Source organism: Fukomys damarensis, unplaced genomic scaffold (genome assembly GCF_012274545.1).
Source record: "Fukomys damarensis isolate Sample0158 unplaced genomic scaffold, DMR_v1.0_HiC HiC_scaffold_17, whole genome shotgun sequence".
Classification (NCBI taxonomy): Eukaryota; Metazoa; Chordata; class Mammalia; order Rodentia; family Bathyergidae; genus Fukomys; species Fukomys damarensis.
The window spans coordinates 72432061-72454108 of NW_022900929.1; the positions used below are offsets into that span (position 1 = coordinate 72432061).

Genomic DNA, 22048 nt, shown 5'->3' on the forward strand with positions numbered 1-22048 from the left:
ATATATATATATATATATATATATTCTCTGTGTTATTTGGAATCTTGTCAATAAGATAGTGAAAATCCCATCCTTTAATTGCACCATAGCCAACACTGATTGTTCCAGGCACTTTTAGCTTATTTAAGCCTCACCTTTTCATTTAACCAACGATAATATGTTAAGCATGTACTGTATAACAAGTATACTACAAACATAAAGTGCTTTACTCTTTTTTCTCATCTTGATAATAGTCCTCCAAAAGAAGTGTTAATAATACTCATTTTACCAGTGAAACTTAGACAAATTGAGTCTGGAAAATGAGACTGTTCATGAAATGATGCCTTTTCATTAATTTTCTTTTCCTTTTCAGAGATGCATTTGCTTATGTGCAAGAAAGAAGATTTTGTATTAATCCTAATGCTGGATTTGTCCATCAACTTCAGGTAAGTACTCTCCTCTTTCTCCTTAAGGCATTCAGAATGTAAAATCTTTTGTCCATGTCACTTAGGTGTAGAATTTAGAATTTTCATAACCATGATTTGGTTATTCAGGTTTATAGTTATGGTTAATACCAGGTACAGTTGTACACACTTATAATTCCAGCTCCTAGGGAGGCTGAGGCAGAAGGGTCCAGAGTTCAAGGCCAGCTAGGTCAACTCAGTCAAATGCTTTCTTCAAATAAAATTTTTAGAATGGCTGGAGATGTTGCTCTGTGGTTGAGAGCTTGCCTCACCTGCAGTAGGCCCTGGTTCTAATACCTGTTAAAAAACAAAACACAAATTGTTAGGAAGAAAAAGGAGTTCAAGTCATATTGTTAGATCCAAGGTAAAATAAAGCATGAGAGTGTTTGAATTTTAAGTACAGACTGAACATGCCTAATTTGAAAATCTGAAGTCTGAAATGCTCCACTATCTAAAACTTTTTGAGTGCTGATATTTGAATTACGAATGATCAACCAGTAAAACCTATGCAGTTATTCTAAAATCCAAAAACTCCCAAGTCTGAAACATGGTTTTGGTTTACTTTATTTTATTTTGTTTTGCAACAGGGTCTTGCTGTTTTAACCAGATTGGTTCTAAGTTCCTTGGTTCAAGCAGTCCTGCCTGAACCTCCTAAGTAACGGGGATACTAGACATGTGCCACCACGCCCAGCCCATTTTCAAATACTGTGACTTTTTTTTTTTTTTTTTTTTTGGTCTGGTACCAGGGATTGCACTCAGGACCTTGTGCTTGTTGAGGCATGCACAGTGCCACTGAGCTACATCCCCGGCCCTCAACTACTGTGATTTTATATAAATAATTTATGGTATTTGCTCAAGATTTTTTCATTAATGTCCTTTTTGGAATTTTCCTAGTGAGTTCTTATTTGGTATCACCATTACTGGGAGGAATCAGGGTTTTGTGGGGTTAGTTTTGTTTTTTTGTCATGATATTTTCTACGTTGCCCAAGCTGGCCTTCCTGCGAAAGATGTTAGAGCAGACATAAATCATGAAGATACTTATGGGCAAGCATTCTTGGTGGATCCTTGAGGTTGACAGATGTATGGTGTTTTTCAAGGCACTGTGAGATCATTGTGGCTGGGACAGAGTAGACAAATGAGACAAGAAGGGATTAGAGAGCTGAGAGGATCCCTGTAAGTAAAGTCTTTCAGTTTCAGTGGCAGAATGAATCTTACAAGATCATTCTGGCTGCTCTCTTGAATGTAGGCTATAGAGGGGTTGAGAACAAGGACAGAAGCAAGTAGACCAGCTAGGCTATTGCCATAATACAAGGGCACAGTATTGGGTTGTAGCAAAGTGGTAGGGGAAGAGGTGAGAAAAGATCAGGTTTGAAGGTATAGAGGTTAGGATTTGCTGCTTGATTAGTTTCTAAAAGAAAAAGAGGAATCTAAGCTTAGTGTAGCAGTTCATGTTTGTGATCCCAATACTGTGGGAAGCTGAGACTGGAGGATCACCAGTTCAAGTCTAGCCTGGGCCACTTAGCAACTTAGCATCTCAAAATAAAAAATTTATAAAGGCTGAGGATGTTGCTCAGTGAGAAAGCCCTGGGTTCAGTCCCAAATACTAACAAGATAAGAAAGGAAAAAAAAAAAGTCTAGGCCTTTTACCTGAACAACTGTAAGATCAATCACTCTTTAATGTAGAAAACTACATTAGATTAGAGATGGTTTACATATAGAGAGCTTGAGAGGGCTGTCAGGAAGTAGGCAGGAATGTATAAGTGAAGTTCAAGAGAAAGAATACTGGTAGGGATTGCCAGTATACCAAAGTTAATGAAAGCACTGGAACCAGATGAAATCACTAGGTGTGAGTGTAGGTGAAGAATTCAAAGACAGAACCCTACACATTCAAACCGGTAGAGGTTGTGAGATGAATTAGCAGGAGCTTGATAAGGAAAGGGCAGTAAGGTAGGAAGAAAATCAAAACAGGCTGGTATCCAAGATGTCAGGTGAAGACAGTGTTTTTACAAAGGATGGAGCGATTCACTGTCAGAACATGAGGTCATTGATTTTGAGAAAGCTCTTGTGGAGTGGGGAGGATAAGCGTAGTTGCAATTGGTTCCAGAGAAAATGGGAGGAGAGAAATTTCAGCAAGAATAGTCAATACTAGGAACTTTACCTTGAAAGGGAAAACAAATGAAATAATGACTAAAAGAAGTAGAATTAAGAAGTTTTTACTCAGATAGGAGGAAGCACAGCATTTTCTGCATGCTGATTGGAACAACCCAGGAGAAAGGGAGAAACTTAATAGTTTGCCACAATTGTATGGTATGGTCTGTTCTTTGTTTATTCTATTATTCGTTGTTTCTATGTTTTTTCCTCTCCCATTTCTTTGTTGAGTTTGGATGATATGTTATGTCTGTTGTCATATGCCTTCCATGAGTCCTTTTATCTCTTCTTTGAATTAACTTCAGAATTTCCATTGATTTAGCTTGGGCTGCCATAACAAAATACCATAGACTTTGTGATTTAAAAACAAATTTATTTCTCACAGTTCCAGAGGGTGCAAAGTCCAAATCATTGTGCCCATCCAGGTGCCTTAGGTAATTGTCACATATAGTCAGGCTTTAGGTTTACCCCTTTACCCTTCACTTTTAGCTGAACAAGATCAGCTGGTGGCAGGCTACATGCAACCAAGATTCTCTTCCACCTTACTATACCTGATAGCCTGCTTCTTGCAAAAATGCAAGTATGGGTGCCCATTTTCATTAATAAGCCATCCTTCTTCCCAGAGCTCACTCATACTGAACTGTCTGTCATAGCATTCAAGGGCTTGTTGGATCTATCATAAGTCTGCTACCGTTTTTGGAAAGTATGATCTGTACCTACAGTGCCTATGAAAGTTGAGGAAACAAGCATCTTATGTGCCTAACTTGGTCGTTTCCATTTTTAAAAACTTTATTATAAAAGATAATATACATATAAAGAATGTGTAAACTATATATAAACATCTATGTAACCTGGTCCCCAAATTCCCTCTTGATGCCCCTTCCCCAGCACAACTCTTTCTTTCATGAATGGAACCACCAACCTGGCCTGTTTCCTAACCCTTTCCTTACTTTTCTCCTCATTCTTTTCCTAGTCAACTTATGGATATTTCTTAGTCTTATCAAATGTTTTCATTGTTTACAGCAAGGGGAGAGTGACAGAGATGCCTTTGTTCCATCTTCAATTGGAGGCAGATTGTTGTTGTTAAGGAATTAGATAACCAAATAAATACTTGAATATATTTTATTTCATTTTTTTCTTAGAATCAATAATGAGATTGCCTGTTTAGGTTTTTGATTGTTTTCTTTTTTATTCTTTAACAGATGGAATTAGAGGTCATTATAGCTAAGGCCCCAGTGGCAGAGGGCCAGTTCAGTGTGTGATACACTAATGTAGGCTATTAACATGATTTATAGCTACCAGTAGTTGGCAATTATGAGATAGAGGATTTAAACTTCCGACAGTATGCACTTTAATTAATTAACTTTTTCGTATCTAAAAATGAAAATGTATGTTCAAGTAAATTAAAATCTTTTTTAGGAATATGAAGCCATCTACCTAGCAAAATTAACTATACAGATGATGTCGCCTCTCCAAATAGAAAGGTCCTTATCTGTTCATTCTGGTACCACTGGTAAGAATTTTTTCTTTAAAGAAAAAAAAGCAAAGGTGGAAAAGACACATCCATTGTTTAATGCAAATTGTACCAAATAATTTAAATTGCTTAGAAAGGTTTAGGTAAACTTGAATTAAAACAAGGTAATTCGAGAAAAGACTAATTTGATAATGAATAAATGTGTTATAATGAGCTTTTGCACTGTGTGTACTGCTGTGTATAGTAAATTAGAATATGCTGGTTAGATGACGAGATACCTACTTATGCTTTGCTTTGGTTTTGTGGTACTGGGGATTTAAACCCAGAGCCTGGCACATGCTAGGTGAGGACTGCCACCGAGCTACTTCCCTGCCCTGCTTGGTTTAAAGACTCCTGAGTAGTACAGCTCTATTTAAAAGATTAAAATAATATGAGGGGTCTGGAGAATTTGAGTGATCTTGTCAAAAATAAAGGATGTGATGGGCGTGGTAGTGTGCGCGCACACACACACACACACACACACACACACAGACAAGAAAAAGAGCTGGGGACATATCTCAGTAGCCTCTGGGTTCAATCCCCCAGTACCTCACCCTCACAGTGTTTCAAATTAGTAGAGTGAATGTGAACTGCTTTTTTCTCTTGCCATCAGTATTTTGATCTCCTCTTCCCTTTTTGCTATATTATGAACACCCAAACCCCCTCATTTTCAAAATCTTGTCCTCCTTTTTCCAAGCTTTGCTACTGTTGTTTCTTTTGTTTTTAGCCTACTAATGAAAACACTGCGGTTTTCTATCCCAGTTTATTTCCAACTTCTTTTGAACTGGCAGCCTTATAAGGTAGAAGGAGCAGGTTCCATACCTTGCTAGTGTTGACCTGGAATTTGAGCACAGGTGATTGGGTCCACAAGTCCAGAACACTGCACTGAATTGCACTTCCAGTAATGATAAAGCTACGTACTCATCTCCTAGACTCAACCTCCTAGTTATTATTGACTCTGCTTTGCTTTGTTGCTTTTACATAGTCACTTTCTAAATCCCTACTGGGTCTCTTTTCTCAGTATTTTTAAAATTCCTTCTTTTTTATAGCATCCTTAACCTCAGTCCACTTCAGGCCCATATTGGTCTCTTACCCGAACTTACTTGGTCTGTTTTATATGTGATGACCAGACTTTTTGTTTGTTTGCCAAAGCCTTTTCTGACTTTATTCCTCCAGAAGAAAATACATAGATTGCCCTAGGTAGTAAAGACCCTTCTGATTTTTCAATTTGTGCCTCTCTGTCCTTTTCCATATGTGCCTTCTGAATTAATGTTTTTATTGTGATATAGTACAACCCTTAGGGCACAAGTTTGAGGCCATGCCATTGTAGGCACAAAACACAGCAGACTCTGCCAGTTGAGCTGTTCTATCACGAGACTCTGATTTCCTGCATATAATTACTGGGGATATTGATATAGGTATGGGTTTGATTCTATGTGGGAAATTTTTATACTACCTGCTACATGTCTTCCTTTCTATCACCCTAGACTTGTTGATAATAAAACAATGGATTCAGTGAAAGAATACTTTCATCTGCTTTTCATAACAGCATCTGTGAAAACATGATGATAATTTTGTCTAAAATTCATGCAAATATGATTAATTTATTGAGGTTTATGTCCTTAAGTTACATGTTTATATACCTGAAAAGATAAACTTGGTGACCAAACTCTGTTTACCATTCAGCTTCTCAAAAATGTTAGTTTCACACTACTTTAGTTTTTAATATGTAAAGAAAGAATTAACTACAATATTGTTTAATTCTTAGGGGAGAAAATATGGCTTGTCATAAGTATAAAAGGTTATTTGGCTAATTTGCAACAAAATAACTTGCTAAAAGTTTAACAAATTCAGTCATGAAATTATCTTATGGACATGGTACAATATTATGTCAAAGTTTTTACTAGCTGTTACATTCTAACCTGGACTTACTGAATTTCCATTTTCTGTTTACTCAATAACATTTAGGCAGTTTAAAGAGAACACATGAAGAAGAGGATGATTTTGGAAACATGCAAGTGGCAACTGCACAGAATGGCTGACTCGAGAGTAACATTATAGAGGGTGTGAATTTCTGTTTGAAAGAGAAAATACTAAAGATGATAATAATGTAAAGTGGTAAACACACAAGTAGTTTCCTTTCACTTACATGTTGCTTCCAGAAATGTTTCTCTGCAACATGTTAAGAAGATGTTGGACTTCTGCAAAAGAAGGCACTGATGGTTTTACTTTTTTTTTTAACTTTACAGTTTTATTATAAACTAAGAGTTTTGGACTTGCAAAGAGTTATTATTGCAATAATGCACTTTTCATACTTGAAATTTATTTGTATGATATAAAGTTATTACTTTAAACAAAATGCAAGTTAGGGGGGATTTGTTTATCAGTTTTGGGTAATTTATAACAAAAGAATTTCCTAGGGTTTGCTACAAATTCATTTTGTGTTCTATATATTACATTTAAAAAATAATTTTACAGTTACATTTTATGATGGAACCCAGCATAACAGAAGTGCAGCAAACTGCCACTTTATTAGTGTAAGACAATAAATTAATGACCATTTTTTTAAACTTCTTGATCCCTTGTTAATTAACTATCCTTATTTCTATTTAATCCAGTTAATGCTTCCTTTCTATTACCTTCTTAATTTGTTTATTCTTTAGGGGAAAAAAAGGTTTAATGATCAAAGATGGTTTGCTTATAGTACAAGATGCTCAAAAACAAAGGCAGTATTAATATTTTTCAAGTGGCTTTTTTCTTTCAAAGTGCATAAATTTTTGGTTTTTTGAGACAGGGTCTTGCATATAACCCAGAATGGCCTCCAACTTGTGTTCCTCCTGCCTTGGCCACTCAACTGTTGGGATTCCAGGCTAGAAATGCATAAATCTTAATGCTGAGTTCTTGCACAGCATATCCTTGCCACCTTGCTCGTTTCCTGACCTCATCTCTGAAATCTGTCCCACTACATAGAAGGGGTTCTCTGCAGTGCCCCCCAGCAGCACCCCCATTTGTCTGGCTGTGGCTTCCACCCCTGCAGCACCACTGCCTTACAAGTGGGTTCGGGTCCACGGGGAAGGATCTGCTGTTGTCTTTCTGATGAGCTCAAGGCCCTTGCAGCCCTGGTAATTGGATTCTTCCTGGAGCATCTGCAGGTCCCTGAAGAGCCACACCAGCTTTTGTACAGGGAACTGGTAGACAGAAGTGTTATTAACATGTCCACAAACTCTGGAGCCTGAGGACACTCGCTCCTCCAGGCCTCCCACTCTGCATTGTGGAGATAATCTTCCTGTAGTCCTTGTCCTCAGCCTCTCCTCAAGGTCATCTGAAAAGGGCTTCTGCCGATCAGTTGCGAGTGGCTGGACAGGACTGTCCTTGGGAAACACGTGAGACGGTGTGGCACAGATGCTCCACTTACTTGCCTTCCTTGGACCCTGAGAACCACCGCGCCAAGGGCATTGGGAATTGCAGTGTTAAGGTGGCTAACAGTGCGTCAGACCCAGCAGTGACTTCCAGGAGCTGACACTGTTCCCAAAGAAAAGCAGAAGCACCAGCTGGACTCTGCTGTGATGCCTGAGGCAGAGGTCCCAGTGGGAAGCACACGCACTGCGCGTGGAGACTCCCTTGGCCAAGGATTCACCTGAGCTGGAGGAAGGGGTCATGTGGGACCCCTCTGACGAGACAAGCTGGAGGAGTCTCCCCACGGGAGCCTGCACTTGTTCCCGCTGTCCTCCACTACTGAGCTACATCCCCAGCCTTTTTTTTTTTTTTAACAGGGTCTCACTAAGTTGCCCAGCCTGGGCTTGATCTTGGAATCCTCCCTGCCTCAGCCTCCTGGGTGCTGGGATTACAGGTTTATGCCACTGAGCCCAACTTCCTACTGTTTTGTAAGCTGTCAATGATGGTTTCTACTGCGGAGCTCCAGAAATGAGACCAGTGCCGCCGCCCCCCCCCCCCCCCCCCGTTTTTTCGCTGGCCTGCTGTCCCCCTGCAGCTCTGCCTGCCTCTCCACAGCAGTGCCGCTGAAAGTCTGCCAAGGTCTCAGAATCAACTTCCCGGCTGTAGCCTAGGCTCTCTACTGTTTTGGAAGCCAAATGTTGTGTTTGTTCTCTCAGAGTTGCTTAGCTGTTTTTACCTTTGTCAAAATGGTTCTCAAAAGACTGATAAACCAGTATAAGACCGTTTTTTCCTAAGTGAAGCCCCCCAAAAGAAAAGTGCCTTGCATCATTTTAAAAAGTTAATCATCACTGACCTCTGTCCAAACTAGTAAGTAGGCCAGTGAAAAGCTCTTAAACAGTGTTTGTAATTTCTTTTGTTTTTAAACTTAGTTTAAACTGAACCTTGAAGAAACATTACTAAATTATTGAGTATAGAATATTTATTTCATTTCATATTGTCTTTCTGTGAAGTTGTTCCAACTCAGATGCTTTTCTTTGAAGATGACTTTATTGAGAAAGTGATTTGTGTCTTGTGTACTTTAAATTAGCATTTCATTTAATTATTTTTGTTTTTGTTTTTTGAGACAGGGTCTCACTATGTAGTTGAGACTGACCTGGAACTCACTATGCAACCCAGGCTGGTCTTGAACTCACAGTGATCCTCCTGCATCAGCCTCCCGAGTGCTGTAAATTAGCATTATAATCGGTTCTTTCTGTTGAATTAATCCAATTTTTCCCTGTAATTTGTATTAGCAAAGTCACTTTTATAGATCTTTAGTTGTCTAGGTTCTTATTTATGTCATTAAAAAAACTATTGCTATTTTGAATATGTGAAGGAAAAGGGAGGGTTTTTAACTTCCATAGTTGATGACCTTAGGGCACCACAAACAAAACTCTTCCTCACTCTTGGTCCTGTTGAGGTGCTTCACAGATTGCTCCTTACTGATGGAACAATTTCCATACCTTCCTGAGTCCCAGATACACTATGCGAGGCACTGTGGTACATCAGTTACCAGGGCTTGCTTTCCTCCCTGAGATGTAATAATATAGAAAAAGCTGTTAACTAGCATAATGGAAGAGTGAAACCTAATTTAAAAATGACTGTTGATTAGGAGTTCTCTTAACTCATGTGATATTCCTGTTCTCATTTCCATCCCTTCTCTTATTTTGCCACCCTGAAAACAGATTAAACCCACGATGGTCCAGTTTGTACTGTGTGGCTGGGTCATCTGGTGTCGTAGTCTAGTGCAATTCAGATTGCATTGGATGTCCAAAATTCTAGTTGGTAAAGACCTAGGTAGTGTGGCTTTTCTGTATATAAATTGTTTCTAGGTAGGTCAGCAAAACTGTCTCGCAATGTAATCAACCTATGATACTTCATTTAGAAATTCTGCTTAAATTTTTTTATGAGAGTAAATGTGGATTTTACAACTTAGGCAGTTACAACTTAAGGAGTTTTAAAAAATTAGTTTGGTAAAAAACACATCATTTCTAGATGTCTGCCTAAAAAACAGTTGCAATAGCGCATGCCTGTAATCCAAACTACTCAGGAGGCTGAGATGAGGATTTCATGTAAAAAGCCCAGCCTGGGCAATTGAGTGAAACCCTGTCTCAAAAATAAAAAGGCTGGGAATGTAGCTCAGTGTTATATAAAGGCCCTGGGTTCAATCCCCAATCCCCAGCACTGGGGAAAAATTTGAATTAGTTATTGAAACTAATTTGTAGCTGTAATTTTCAATTTTTTCTAGCCAGTATCATTTTTATGTTGTCACTAAAGTGCCTGCCCAGCACTGTATACTAAAGACAGTTTCTCTTAAACACAAGCAGAAGGGACTGCCATCATCTTGAGTACAAAAGCAGTGAATGTGGACAAAACACAAGATTAACTTCATATAAAAACACTGAAGTTTGTTTTTCTTGGATCTGTTTGTCTACATTAAGTGTTCAACTAGTTCTTCTGTTAGCTTCTCCTGCTTTTGGTTTCATTCTGTGCTCCTTTTATTTCCAAATGATTTGTGATCACTAACTATGATAAACTTAACCAATCATGTTTTATTTTCTAGCGCATGTGAATAATGTATGAGTGACTTCCCAATTCAAACATCAAATATGTAATCTGGGCACAAAATTTAAGTGAAATTACATCAGAAAATTACTATAATTGATGCAATTAAACCAATTGCATTACTCTCCATTTTGAAAGTATGAAATAGTACTGCAAATATTCAACTGGAACATGGCAGTTTTCTTCTAATTTTATCTAATTGGTTCGTTAATTTCTTATTAGATGTTTAATCAATAGCTTTATTTGTATCTACTCTGGTGGAAATGTTAAACCATGATAGCTTTTGCTACCAACTCTCAACCACTCAATTTGTAGAGCAGATTATTCATTCACTTTGGGGTGGGGGATTTTGTGCTTAATCTGAGTTTAGAAATAATGTCAGAAAATGTTAAGCATGTCCTTTTTGAGAAAATATAATGTTTCTAATTGTCCTATTGCCATGGTGACTCAAGTGAATTAGAAGTATTTAACTGCAGTCTTGAATTATAAAGTTGAGATGTATATATCAAGAGCTCAACTTGATGTGAAGTAAATGAGCAGTTACCTGGTGGATTTTTTTTCCTAATAATTGGTTTAATCCATAATCCCATAACAAAACATAGTTTCACCTCAGTATTTATCTTTTTCCATTCAGCAATGCTAAAATAAGGAAATGATAAATAGGGAAGAGTTACTTTTGTTTGTTGGTTCATTAGAAAAATAAGTTTCTAGAGTCTTTCAATGCTGGATTTCCTTTGTCTTTCCTTCCTATCCATGGCAGCTACAAAACAAAAATCACTCAATATTTTACATGTTAAATACATGTTAAATACAGGTTTACATGTTAGCTCTCTTCTCCACAGAGAGTTGCCATACCTCAGTTCAAAATGTATTCTATATATCAGTAACATTATACTGACATGTAATTGCAATTTACTATGCAGCAAAAATGATTCAAGAAGAGACTAATGTACAGTGTCTATTTACCTTTGTATAGGCAATTGCTTATGTTATTCCACTTTTAACATTTGTACTTGGGTAAATGCTTATGTATGTATAGGAATGTCACCATGCAAGATGCTGCTGCTAGCTCAGGCACAGAGTATTAAAATTATTTTGTGAAGATTGGTGGTTATATTAAAACTATTGTGCCATTTTACCTCAAAGATTGAAAAGCTCATTCATATGGCTTTTGCCTGCAAATTTGTTATCATTTGGGTAACAGTAACTCAGTTTAACTCCCACAGATTAGAAAGGATGGATATTGGATATGGAGAAACACTGGTGACACACAAAATTATGGTCTGTAGACTATACAAGCCCCAAATTCCAGCTAACATATTTTTAAAGATTGTGCAAGTTTGGAGTTAGAAATAAGGGAACTCATGCATGAAGAAAAGGGTAGCTCCTAGGCAGAACCACTTCCAGGCACTTAGGAAAACAGCTGGTTCATAGTATCCCTCTTCCTCTTAGGCTGCCTACATACTGTGCTTCACCAAATTAACCTCTCATCAAAACAGCACTATTACTTCAGGTGCCACTCAGCAGTGTTGCTGACTAAACTGTGGCAGGCCATTGGTCATACAATTCATCCAGATTTCAGAGATGATAATATATTTTTTTGGATTGATGAAATATACAAAATACATGAGACAAGTCACAACTGCCACTTGATCATACCTTTTTTCAATTGTTTTTTTGAGAAAAGGTCTCGCTATGTAGTTCAGACTGGTCTTAAACTCAGGGTAGCCCAGGCTGCTCTTGAACTTGTGGCCATCCTCTTGCCTTAGCCTCCCAAGTGCTAGGATTATAGGCATGTGCCACACTTGGCTGATTATACCTTTCAAAAGCGAACAGTACTCAGAAATGTGTTCAGTATGTTTGATGTTTTTCATACTCAAATTTACTTAAATGTCTCAGCAATAAACATCTTAACTAAAAGCCAAATACAGATTAGTTTTCCTCAAAGGCACAATCTTTTATATTGTAAACCTTATTTGTAATGGTTTGCTATGGGGGGAGGGATGTTAAAAGCTTTGAAGAACAAAATTCAAATGGATTTATTGAAATACAGTGTTGCCTCAGTTTATAAATTTTAGTTTACGATTTTGGGAAGGATCACTGTGTGGGGAAGATGACTGGTGGTGTTCATCACCTGAGGCAGTTTGTGAAGCAAAATTTGAGTGCTTCTGTTTGCAAACAATTGTTTTTTGGTTTTGTTTTGTTTTTTTGGTACATGGGGATTGAACTCGACCTTGTGCTTATAAGGCATGCAGCAGAATCAATGAGCTAAATCCACAGTCCTCAAACTAAATTGTTTGCAAACAAGCATATGTGAACTGAGGCATTACTGTACCAATCAATCCCCCTTCTGCCATACTGGAAATCATACTCAGGACCTTGTGCTTACCAGGCGGGCGCAGCGCCACTGAGCTAAATCCCTAGCCCTACTGTACCAAACTTATACGTAATTTTTACCTCGAACACAGTGGATCCTCAAGTTACGATCGGCCTGATATATGAACAATTTGGGTTAGTGAGGTTGATGGAAGATTCATCTGCCTCTTGTTATCTATAGTGTGTACCCAGGTAAGTATCCACATCTCAGTTATATTGATATAAAACCAACTTTAGTTACAACCAGCCCTCAGGAACTGATCAAGGGTCTACTCTAGTTCAGTGGTAAGATGCAATATAGCATTAACGTTTTGCCTTTTTATGAGGCTTATTTAAAATGGTTTTTATTTATCAGAATTAACCTAATGAAGCTGCTGTCAAGACCACAGGATCCCTGAAAAGACAGAACTTTGTTGCTTTCACTAGGCACACTTCATCTGTGTAGGTCAAAAAGTAATACACTGTCTACTGCTGATAAGATTTCTATTCTTCCGGAAAGCCAACTTCAGCTAACTGGAGTAAGATTCAAAATCTAAATGAAACAGTATCACTTAAGAGAGGAGAAGTTGCTGGTTCTCCCTTTCCAAGTTTATTTTACAAAGAGTACACAAAACTAAGATGTGAACTGAGACTTCAATTGGGGACTCAAAGCATAGGCAAGATTTTAACAGAAAAGTTATTCTCATGAATAACATGGTTTAATGTAACATGGAATGCAAAAGATTAGAACCATTAATAAAGTATATTCAACTTTAAAAAATAATTAAAATAAATAAAATTGAACAGAAAAATAGGACCATTATAATCACATTAAATAGAAGTTACCATGAACATTTTCAGGATATTGACCAATACAGTGCCAAACATTTAAAAATATTCCCCACAATTTTGTAATATGCTATGTTTCACAAAAACATTAACCAAAAGGCAGGCTTCAGTACCCATACACACAAAAAAAGAAGGTAAAAGTAAATATCGCAAGAGTTGCTAAAATACCTTAGTTTTGATCTTTATATTGGCCTTTCAGTAATTCTAACAAATGAATAATATTTCACAGATAATATAGGTAGTACTTCATGTAGAACTATATAAACTTTTAAGTAAAACATCTATTTTACTCTGGATCCTATCTTTCATTTCTTTAAAAGGCTGATCAAGTCTGCCGATACTAGATCAACAAACATTAGATGAAATGTTGGATTAAACTTCATATAATGTGAGAAATGACACCAAGTATATATAATGTCTCTGAAACAAATACTTAGGAATGTGATAAGAAACAGCCTTACTCAATTTTTAAAAAATGAGCAGCGCAGCTCCTTACTACTCAGACTCTTCACTACCAAGAATTTAAGCCAAACTTTAGAAAAATACAAGGCAAGAAAAGATTCAAGTTAAAAATATATTCATTTGGTTAAAAATCATCCCCTTTATAATATTTATTAGTAATCTAAACTCACAGCATGGCCCACCAGCCCAAGGTAATCTAAATATCATTAAACTTAGCATATTATAATGTATTTTTCAGTTCAATATTGACGGAGGCCACTGGGTTGCAGCAACATCAGCTCCTTTACAATTTTCTTAAGAGTTTTAGTTTAGAAACCTCCGGCACATGTAGTTTTCTTCAGAAACAGTATATCCAAACTTTTTATAAAAAGCAACATTTTGTGGCAGACATTCAAGAGTAATCTTGTAACAGTTCAGTTTCTTGCTTAGCAAAGTAAGGGTTGACAATAACCTGAAATTTTAAAAAAGGGTGGGGAAACAGCATTTATTCAAAAAGGATTTTAATAACAACATGAATTTAGTGTTGTACAACAAAAAGTCCTGAGTTTGATTCCTCAGTACCCGCCCCCCAAAATAAGACTTCAGTTTTTATTAGAAATAGTTTAGATCCTGACCTTTATCAATGCATTCATTAAATATTAAAATAATGTTGATAAGTATTTAAATTACCATTTAATTTCAAATATGCTTTACCATTAATAGAACAAATATTAAACTCTAAAACCTTTTGAAAATTAAGATTTTTGTTAACACTGAAGACTACCACCACCCTGTATAAAAATAGACAAAATTATTTTATTAAAGGTCTTTGTTCTAAATCTGTTCACACTAAGTGAACATTCTCACATAAAATGGGTACATAAAAGCTTTGTTCTTTAATAATATTAAGGCTATTTTAACATTCATGAAAAATATGGATTAGATTAACTCAAGATTGGTCTAAATATACTGTGGACACCAAACCAAGGAGAGTACCTCTTTACAAATCCTTAAATAAACCCCTATATATAAAAATATGGTTAAGTCCCATACGGGATAAAAGTGTTAGGAAATTTTCCTGAAAGGTTTTCTCATGTTTGAACAGAGTAAACAATTTAAATCCTTAAGTCTTTTATGAAATTATAAAAAGTCTGACTGAGTTAATTGGACAAGAATACTAGAAATCAGTCTGTTTTGTTCAGTAATTCCAAATACCTTGAATAGTATCTGGTATTTAAAATTTACACTGGATTTCTTAAAACTCCAGAGAGATAATAATAAAAAGCAAATTCTATCATAAAATAGGACAAACCTGTACAGTTTACAACAGCTGAACATTTCCCTTGTTTATAAACAGAGGAACTGGCACAGTTTAAGATGTTATTGTTGGTAATGGAGTGTATTTTCAATTGTCAAACTGAGGTAAGACTATATAATACAATGCTGTTTCATTAAATCCAGCCCAAGCTACAGAATGAGAATGAATTTATACTTAATGGAGCCTAGAAAGATCTTCAAGTATCTTGAAACTAAAATGAAACAGTAGTCAGGGTTAACTTATTTCTGCTTACTTACAATTTGCCAAGCTGCTTTCCTCTGCATTCATCACTAACAACAACATCTTCTACTCTTCCTCTCTGAAAATATTTATAGTGATTAGGACTGAGCATATACTGTTTGTTTGTTTTGTGTAGTGCCGGGGATTGAACCCGGAAACAGTTAACATGCTGTAAGTGCTCTGCTACTGAGCTATATCTCCACCCCCAGTCTAGTTTTAATTTTCGTGAAACCAAGAAATGGTAGTTGGGAAGAATTTATTCATCAATGTTTTGTAAACTTGAATCAATTTGGAGCTTAAATCATTTTTTGGCTGTAATCCCAAACCCCCCTAAATCCATTGTTTTAAAGGAAATCTCAGAATCTACATCAAAGTGTAATCTTGTCATAAATAGTACATACATCATTGTATTCTGCATAGTAGCAATTTATTTCAAACAGCCAGGTAAGATTTATCTTTTTCTAGTGCAGAAACTCCATAATCCCATTAGACTTCATAAATTACAGGATACATGCCAAGTGTTCTTTTTTTGTTTTCTGCAGGGGACTGAGGGACTGAACCCAAGGCCATACTATCACCAAGCTACCCACCCTTTTCATTTTTTATTTTGAGATAAGGCCTTCCTAAGTTACCCAGGCTGGCCTCAAACTTGTGATCCTCTCCTGCTTTACCCCAACTTTTCTTTGATTATGTAAGGAGTTTTTTGTTTGTTTTTACTAATTTCATGTTAATTTTTGAGGGGTACAGGGCACTACAGAACATTACAATATAGTATTCCATGAACTTTGCCACATGGAAACTGATAGAAATCTGTACAAATATTACTCAAAGTAATATTTCTGAAGAAACAGACCATGAGGGATTCTATACTTATAGGATACTTGGTTTTTCTATGACTACACCAAATCTAACCTTGACAGAACAATTTCAGCAAACAATTCACACTACTACTTTTCTTTTGTAGCTCTCAGAATATACCCAGAAAATGCCTGGTAAGAAGGGATTTCTAAGAATCATGTAAAGCAATGGCAAAAATAGATTCATCTAATAGAAATTCAGAGTCCAATTTCCTAGAAAACACCTATCCATTTTACACGTAAGAACTGATGTAAGAATATACCTTAGCACAGGAATGGATGAATTTATGTTCGATTATCAGAGTTGCTGTAGCAACAATCTGTCCTAGGGTCAGATCTTCCACAACTATAACATAATAATCCCCAGATTTCTTCATATGTTCAAAAGATTCTGTGGAGATTAGAAAACAGAGTATTATATTGTAGACATTCTATTTTATTAGGTACCAGAAAAATACTAAGATCAGTTAATTTTTAAAGCTATCTTACCAATTTTTCTCCATTTCTAACAATATTAATTTAAAATGAGTTGAAATAGCTGAATTAGTATTAATTGAACTACAGTCCATACATTTAGTTTGCTAACAAAAAGACTAATATTGCTAATTTAGATGAACAGCACTTACAATAAATTGTACATTTTACCATTTCTTCCACTAATTAAAACTTTGTCACTTTAACTACATTTCCTTAACCTTTACACCCAAAAGATATTTAAATAAAACAGAACTTTGCAAATTCTAAGCATGTTTATATTCCGTAATTTAGTTTCAAAATATTTTGACAAAACAGGTTTCAGTTTTCCCTTTGTGATTTCAAATGTTTCATGATTACACACTTGCTCTTTTAGAAACAATCACTGTTTTTGTTTGCATTGAAAGCACCTTACACAGTAGGTGGAAAATGACTTCATTCCCAAGTCATTTTTTAAGTCATTTTTCTAAGTCACATAATAGGAGCAAAGATACTTTTCTCTCAATTTTTAGTACTTATATGGCTGAAAAAACATGATTTCTCATCTAATCTGTTACACATGTAAAGGAAAACAAGAGTTAAAAACCAAGCTCTTGTTTATTTCCAGTCTCTCTGTAGGGGTCTGAAATGGGAAGAAGAAATAGATGTAATAAAATCAGAGAATGATGGTCAGTTCTCAGGAGGGTTGGAGTACAAAACAGTTAACAGAATTACCTGTTAAAAAAAATGAACAAGTACAGAAAAGAGGAGCAGGCAGCATTAGATCACTGGATAAAGAAGGTTTTAGACTTTTATCAATTACCATCTATGATTTTGGGCAAGATACTGAATCTCTCTGGATACCCACTTTTCTTATATCTCAAAGCAGAGGTGGGGCGTGGGGAGTAGTGATGGTGGACTAAGATGGCTGCTAACTTTATAATTCAAGCTAAGAAGAAGAAAAAGAATATACACTTTTTAAAAACAGAACATATACTTTTACCTTTTTAATTTGGTAAGGATATTTCGATAACCACATGGAAATACGATAAGAATAACTGAAAAATATCTGTCTGCCTCTGTATCTTACTCAAAAGTATCTAAAAATACGTTATTTTGCAAAACTGGGTAATTACTACATTTGAATTCAAGATAACTCAGTCATGTTAAACATTTATCTAAGAAAATAATCTGCTATCTGAATAATTTCTGGTCATTTGAACAAAAACATAAGCAGGCACTGAACAGAGCTCTAAACAAAAAACTTTTTTTCCTTTATTTCTTTTTCTTTGGGAAAATGCTATAGTACTTACTCATAAACTGTTCTGGGTTGACAACTCCAGTCTCTGTCAGCTGACCCAGTACCTTAAAAAAACCTAGTTTTGAAAAGAAATTTTAAGTCATGAGAAGAAAAGCAAAGGGGTGATAAAACATGAAAGAAGTAGTAGTATGTTACCTGGTGGGACATGAGCAGGTAAAGTGAGATCTCATCTTAAAAAAAAAAAAGAAAGATTCTCACTATGATTCCAGGCCAAACTGAACTATATAGTGGTGACACCCTGTCTCAAAAACAAACAAAAGGGCGGGGGATTTAGCTAGTGGCACTGCAGCTGCCTTGAAAGCACAAGGTCCCAAGTTTGATTCCCCAGTACTAAAACAAAAAGGGACAAAGTTTCATTTGATTTCTCACCCAAATGAAGTGTGAGAAATAAAATGTTTACTTTTAATTACCAAAGTTTAAGGGAATTATGTGGAGAATTTAATGTTAAAAGAAATACATAGAAATAAACATAACTTTCAACTTATCCAAGGGAAATTATCTCATTTTTATTCAGCTTCTTATTAAGTGCTGTTACACATGATACCTTTGCCTGTTTTTCTATCAGTTAACAAACATTTTTATTTACTTAATCTAATAAATGCACATTATACACATTTAATATATTCTTATCTAAAATCAAGAAAATATGATTTCTATGAGATATTTCATTATGGCATAATGTTTGTCACTTTATAGTATATTTTTATTTATATGATGCCAGTGCAATCTGCATTAACCTTTCAAATATTAACCACTACATTATTTGGCTGTGTTATATGTCAAAAAATGAAGAAAGTAATGCTTTAGCCAAAGTGACTATCACTATAAACAAAACTGTGTGAGTAGAAAGGATTTTTAAATTCAGTGTAGTTTTTACAATTCATATTCATATTTTACTATTGGAGTTCTTATTTCTTTTTTCTCTCTCATTGAGTTTATTTGTACATTTTAGGTATACGGTATCGTTACATTCATTATTGGGATCTTGTACCTTTACATGACAGGTCTTGGTTCTCATTTTTTCCCCTTTTCCATTTTTTGCCTCTGTTTATGAGGAGTCTTTCTGGAAGAAGCACTGTCATATTTAAGTCATCTGAAGTACTTCACAATAATATTTGATCTTGGCCATGGTCACTGGAATTGAGTATCCCAGTCACTTTTAAGAATGAAGTGCACACAAGGACCCGAGTATGATCCCCCGCACCAAAAAAAAAAAAAAGAATGAAATACAAGATAGTGCAAAAGTCAAATACTTTTTAAAGTTGTATTTTAATGTTTATGGAGAAAACAGCTAATTTAAAAACTTTAATCAGAATTGGCAAACTAAGTGAGTCCATACCTCTGTTTAAGTCAGCAGTACAAAGGGGCCTCAAAACCAAGCCTTCTCCAGGATGTGTTGGAGAAATGGCTGGAGAAAACGTAGCTGTATTCTGGCTCCAATCCACTTCTCTGAGTAGACTTGGGTCAAACATAGGTGTTTCGTCAGGTTTCATCTTTCCAGTAAGGTCTAAGATAAAATGTTTACTGTTAAGGCATTTTATTAAAAGAAAATTTATTATGATGATAAGAATTTCTTAATATAAATTGATGCAGTAAACATTCTTCAACAGGCTCAAAAACTATGTGCCACAGTAATGACTGGTTTTAGCTATGACAGACAATAAACCAAGTGCTTTTGTATTTTGTTTTCATAGCAGAATTTCCAAAACCCTATTATGTATAAGCACCCAAGCAGTTTAAAAATAGCTGCCTTCAAGAGGCTAAGGCAGGAGGATCATGAGTTTGAGGCCAGCCTGGGCTACATAGGTCTAAGCCAGCCCAACTGCAAAGCAAGCCCATCACAAAACAAAAAGAACCAGTGTTTTTCATGCTACTGAAAATAACCAATTATGGTATTTCCTCTCTTCCTGAACATTCACAAATGGACAGGTTCTCACTAATCATCTTATAAAACTAAAACAAAATAATACATATCACAGTAGCAAAGATGAACAATTTTATAAAATGGGGTAAATCACATTGTAGTGAGAAGAAAACAGTCTTCCTAATAATCAGAAGACCAAACCTCCAGTTTTTATTTCTACTAAACAATTTTCCCAATAAACTCCTTATTTCATAAATCACAACATGCTTTTGGGCAAATATTCTTTTTTTTTTTTTTTTTTTTTTTTTTTTGTACCAGGGATCCAACTCCAGACCTTGCACTTTCATGGTAGGCGGTGGCACCACTGAGCTAAATCCCCAGCCCTAGGCCAAATGTTCTTAAACTTTCCTAAACATAGATTAAAAATTTTTGCCTCTGAGCTGAGGGCATGGTTGTGCAGGCCTGTAATCTCAAGACTCAGGAGGTTGGGGCAGGAGGGTCTCCATGAGACTGAAGTCAGCTTGAACTACATAGCAAAGCCCTGGCTCACCCCCCAACACACACCAATCCTGCCTGTGCAACCCCCTATAACTGTATAAAGAAATGCCACGGGACAGTATAGGCTTTGGGGAAAGTATAATAGTAGAATTTAACCCTTGGTTCAACACTATGTGCCAAGCACGTTTTAAAGAACTTTACGTATTACTAATTCATTTACTTCAACAATCCTTCGGGGTAGGTGGTGTGTTGATTATCTCCATTTTAATAAATAAGCAAATGAAGGCAGAGATGTTAAGTAACTTTCCCAAGGCCACAAAATTAAAACCAAGATTTAAAACTGAGCACAGAGAAAGCATGAGCTTTGGAATTAGACCTGTTACACAAAGGTCAACTGTGTGATCTTAAAGTAATTTAACTACTAAAACCTTGTTTTCATCATTTATAAAGTAGAGATGAACTTATTAGGAGAAAAGAATTACTGCATGCAAACTAGCACTTAGCAGTACCTGGCACACTGGGAATACTGAAGACATATTCTACTTAGTAATAAATTCAGAATTCACTTTATAAATTTTAATCCATGAATGAGGCGCTGTGCTGTGTACAGAAACTACAAACACATGACACATTACTATGTTTCTGTTAAACCAAATTAGTATTCTTGAATAGTAAAGAATAAAATGTAGGTTGGCATGTACAAGGCTGAAAGGTTTGTTTTTTTGTTTTTTTTTTCCCCTCAGAAATGTTTCAGTTCAAATTATAATACTATTCCTAGGGCAAAAAATATTGAGGAAAGGTTATAAATTGTGATGACTAAATCACTTGTATCAAGTGAACAAACTTAGCATCCTTTCTAGGTTAATTTTAGGGCATGAATTTTAGTGTTTGTCTTTGATAATTGGACCCCTGAGGCTTTTGTTTGTAATCTCACTTAAAAAAGGGATAACAACATTGTTGGTTCTCAAGTATGAAGACAAATAGGCTGTACATTTATCAATAAAATAAAATGTTTACATTAAATGCAGAAACCAAAAAGTATTAATATTTTATGTTGTTTATGGCAACATGCTAAACATTTTGATTGATCCCCGGCCCTAGGGCAAATGTTCTTAAACTTTCCTAAACATAGATAAAATTTTTGCTTCTGAGCTGGGCATGGTTATGCAAGCCTGTAATCTCAAGACTCAGGAGGCTGAGGCAGGAGGGTCTCCATGAGACTGAAGTCAGCTTGAACTATATAGCAAAGCCCCTTTCATATTTAATGATAAACATTAATGAAATTTAGTTAATTAGATTCCTTTTTCTTACAAAGTTACTTGAGTTTACAATAAAACATAGCCTGGAGGATATTCAAAATAAGCTTAGTAGGGGAGAAGTGTACAGCAGAAGAATTAGGATTAGGAAGGCTTTAATGAATTTTAAATATTTTCCAGGACCTTTTTTTTTTTTTTTTTTTTTTTTTTTTTTTTTTTTTTTTTTGTGTGTGTGTGGAATTGGGGATTGAACTCAGGGCCTTGTACTTGCCAGGCAGGTGCTGGTGCCACTGAGCTAAACCCCCAGCCCATCCAGGACTTTTCTTTAACCAGCTGGTTCTATTCTCATATGATCATAAAAATCAGTAATCCTGGCTAACACCTGTACTTCATAGTTGTTAACTCTTTCAAACACAGTGAAAGATGGTCATGATTTTATCTCTATTTTACCAAGGAAGAAGCAACACAGTGTATTTGGGGTAGGTACCAGTG

General features: G+C 35.9%; 2 protein-coding genes across 3 annotated transcripts in view; one reads left to right on the plus strand and one right to left on the minus strand.

The window, feature by feature from the left end:
* Nucleotides 1-8056, plus strand: part of Styx (serine/threonine/tyrosine interacting protein) — a 23208-nt gene extending 15152 nt beyond the window's left edge. The window contains exons 9-11 of the mRNA XM_010632552.3: nucleotides 353-425; nucleotides 4011-4104; nucleotides 6073-8056. Of these exons, the coding sequence (XP_010630854.1) occupies nucleotides 353-425; nucleotides 4011-4104; nucleotides 6073-6146 (241 nt within the window). The 3' untranslated portion in view covers nucleotides 6147-8056. The remainder of the gene's footprint in view (nucleotides 1-352; nucleotides 426-4010; nucleotides 4105-6072) is intronic.
* A 4978-nt stretch (nucleotides 8057-13034) lies between these two features.
* Nucleotides 13035-19445, minus strand: Gnpnat1 (glucosamine-phosphate N-acetyltransferase 1). Of its 2 annotated transcripts, XM_010632550.1 has the most exons (5): nucleotides 19278-19445; nucleotides 17931-17993; nucleotides 16428-16555; nucleotides 15325-15386; nucleotides 13035-14221 (listed from the first exon to the last, which is right to left on the minus strand). In XM_010632550.1, the coding sequence occupies exons 1-5, from the start codon at nucleotides 19429-19431 to the stop codon at nucleotides 14074-14076; spliced, it is 555 nt and encodes a 184-aa protein (XP_010630852.1). In that variant the 5' UTR covers nucleotides 19432-19445; the 3' UTR covers nucleotides 13035-14073. The 2 variants fall into 2 exon arrangements, with proteins under 2 accessions (XP_010630852.1, XP_010630853.1); XM_010632551.1 differs by lacking the exon at nucleotides 17931-17993.
* Between the last annotated feature and the right edge of the window lie 2603 nt (nucleotides 19446-22048).

What these genes read in the sequence shown, in the direction of transcription:
- Gnpnat1 (XM_010632550.1), bottom strand. Translation starts at nt 19,431, where the DNA reads ATGAAACCTGACGAAACACCTATGTTTGACCCAAGTCTACTCAGAGAA. An exon ending in CAACCCAGAACAGTTTATGA is followed by an intron (nt 16,556 to 17,930) that starts GTAAGTACTATA and finishes TAATCTCCACAG; the next exon opens with AATCTTTTGAACATATGAAG. An exon ending in GGAAAGCAGCTTGGCAAATT is followed by an intron (nt 14,222 to 15,324) that starts GTAAGTAAGCAG and finishes TTAAAATTTCAG; the next exon opens with GTTATTGTCAACCCTTACTT.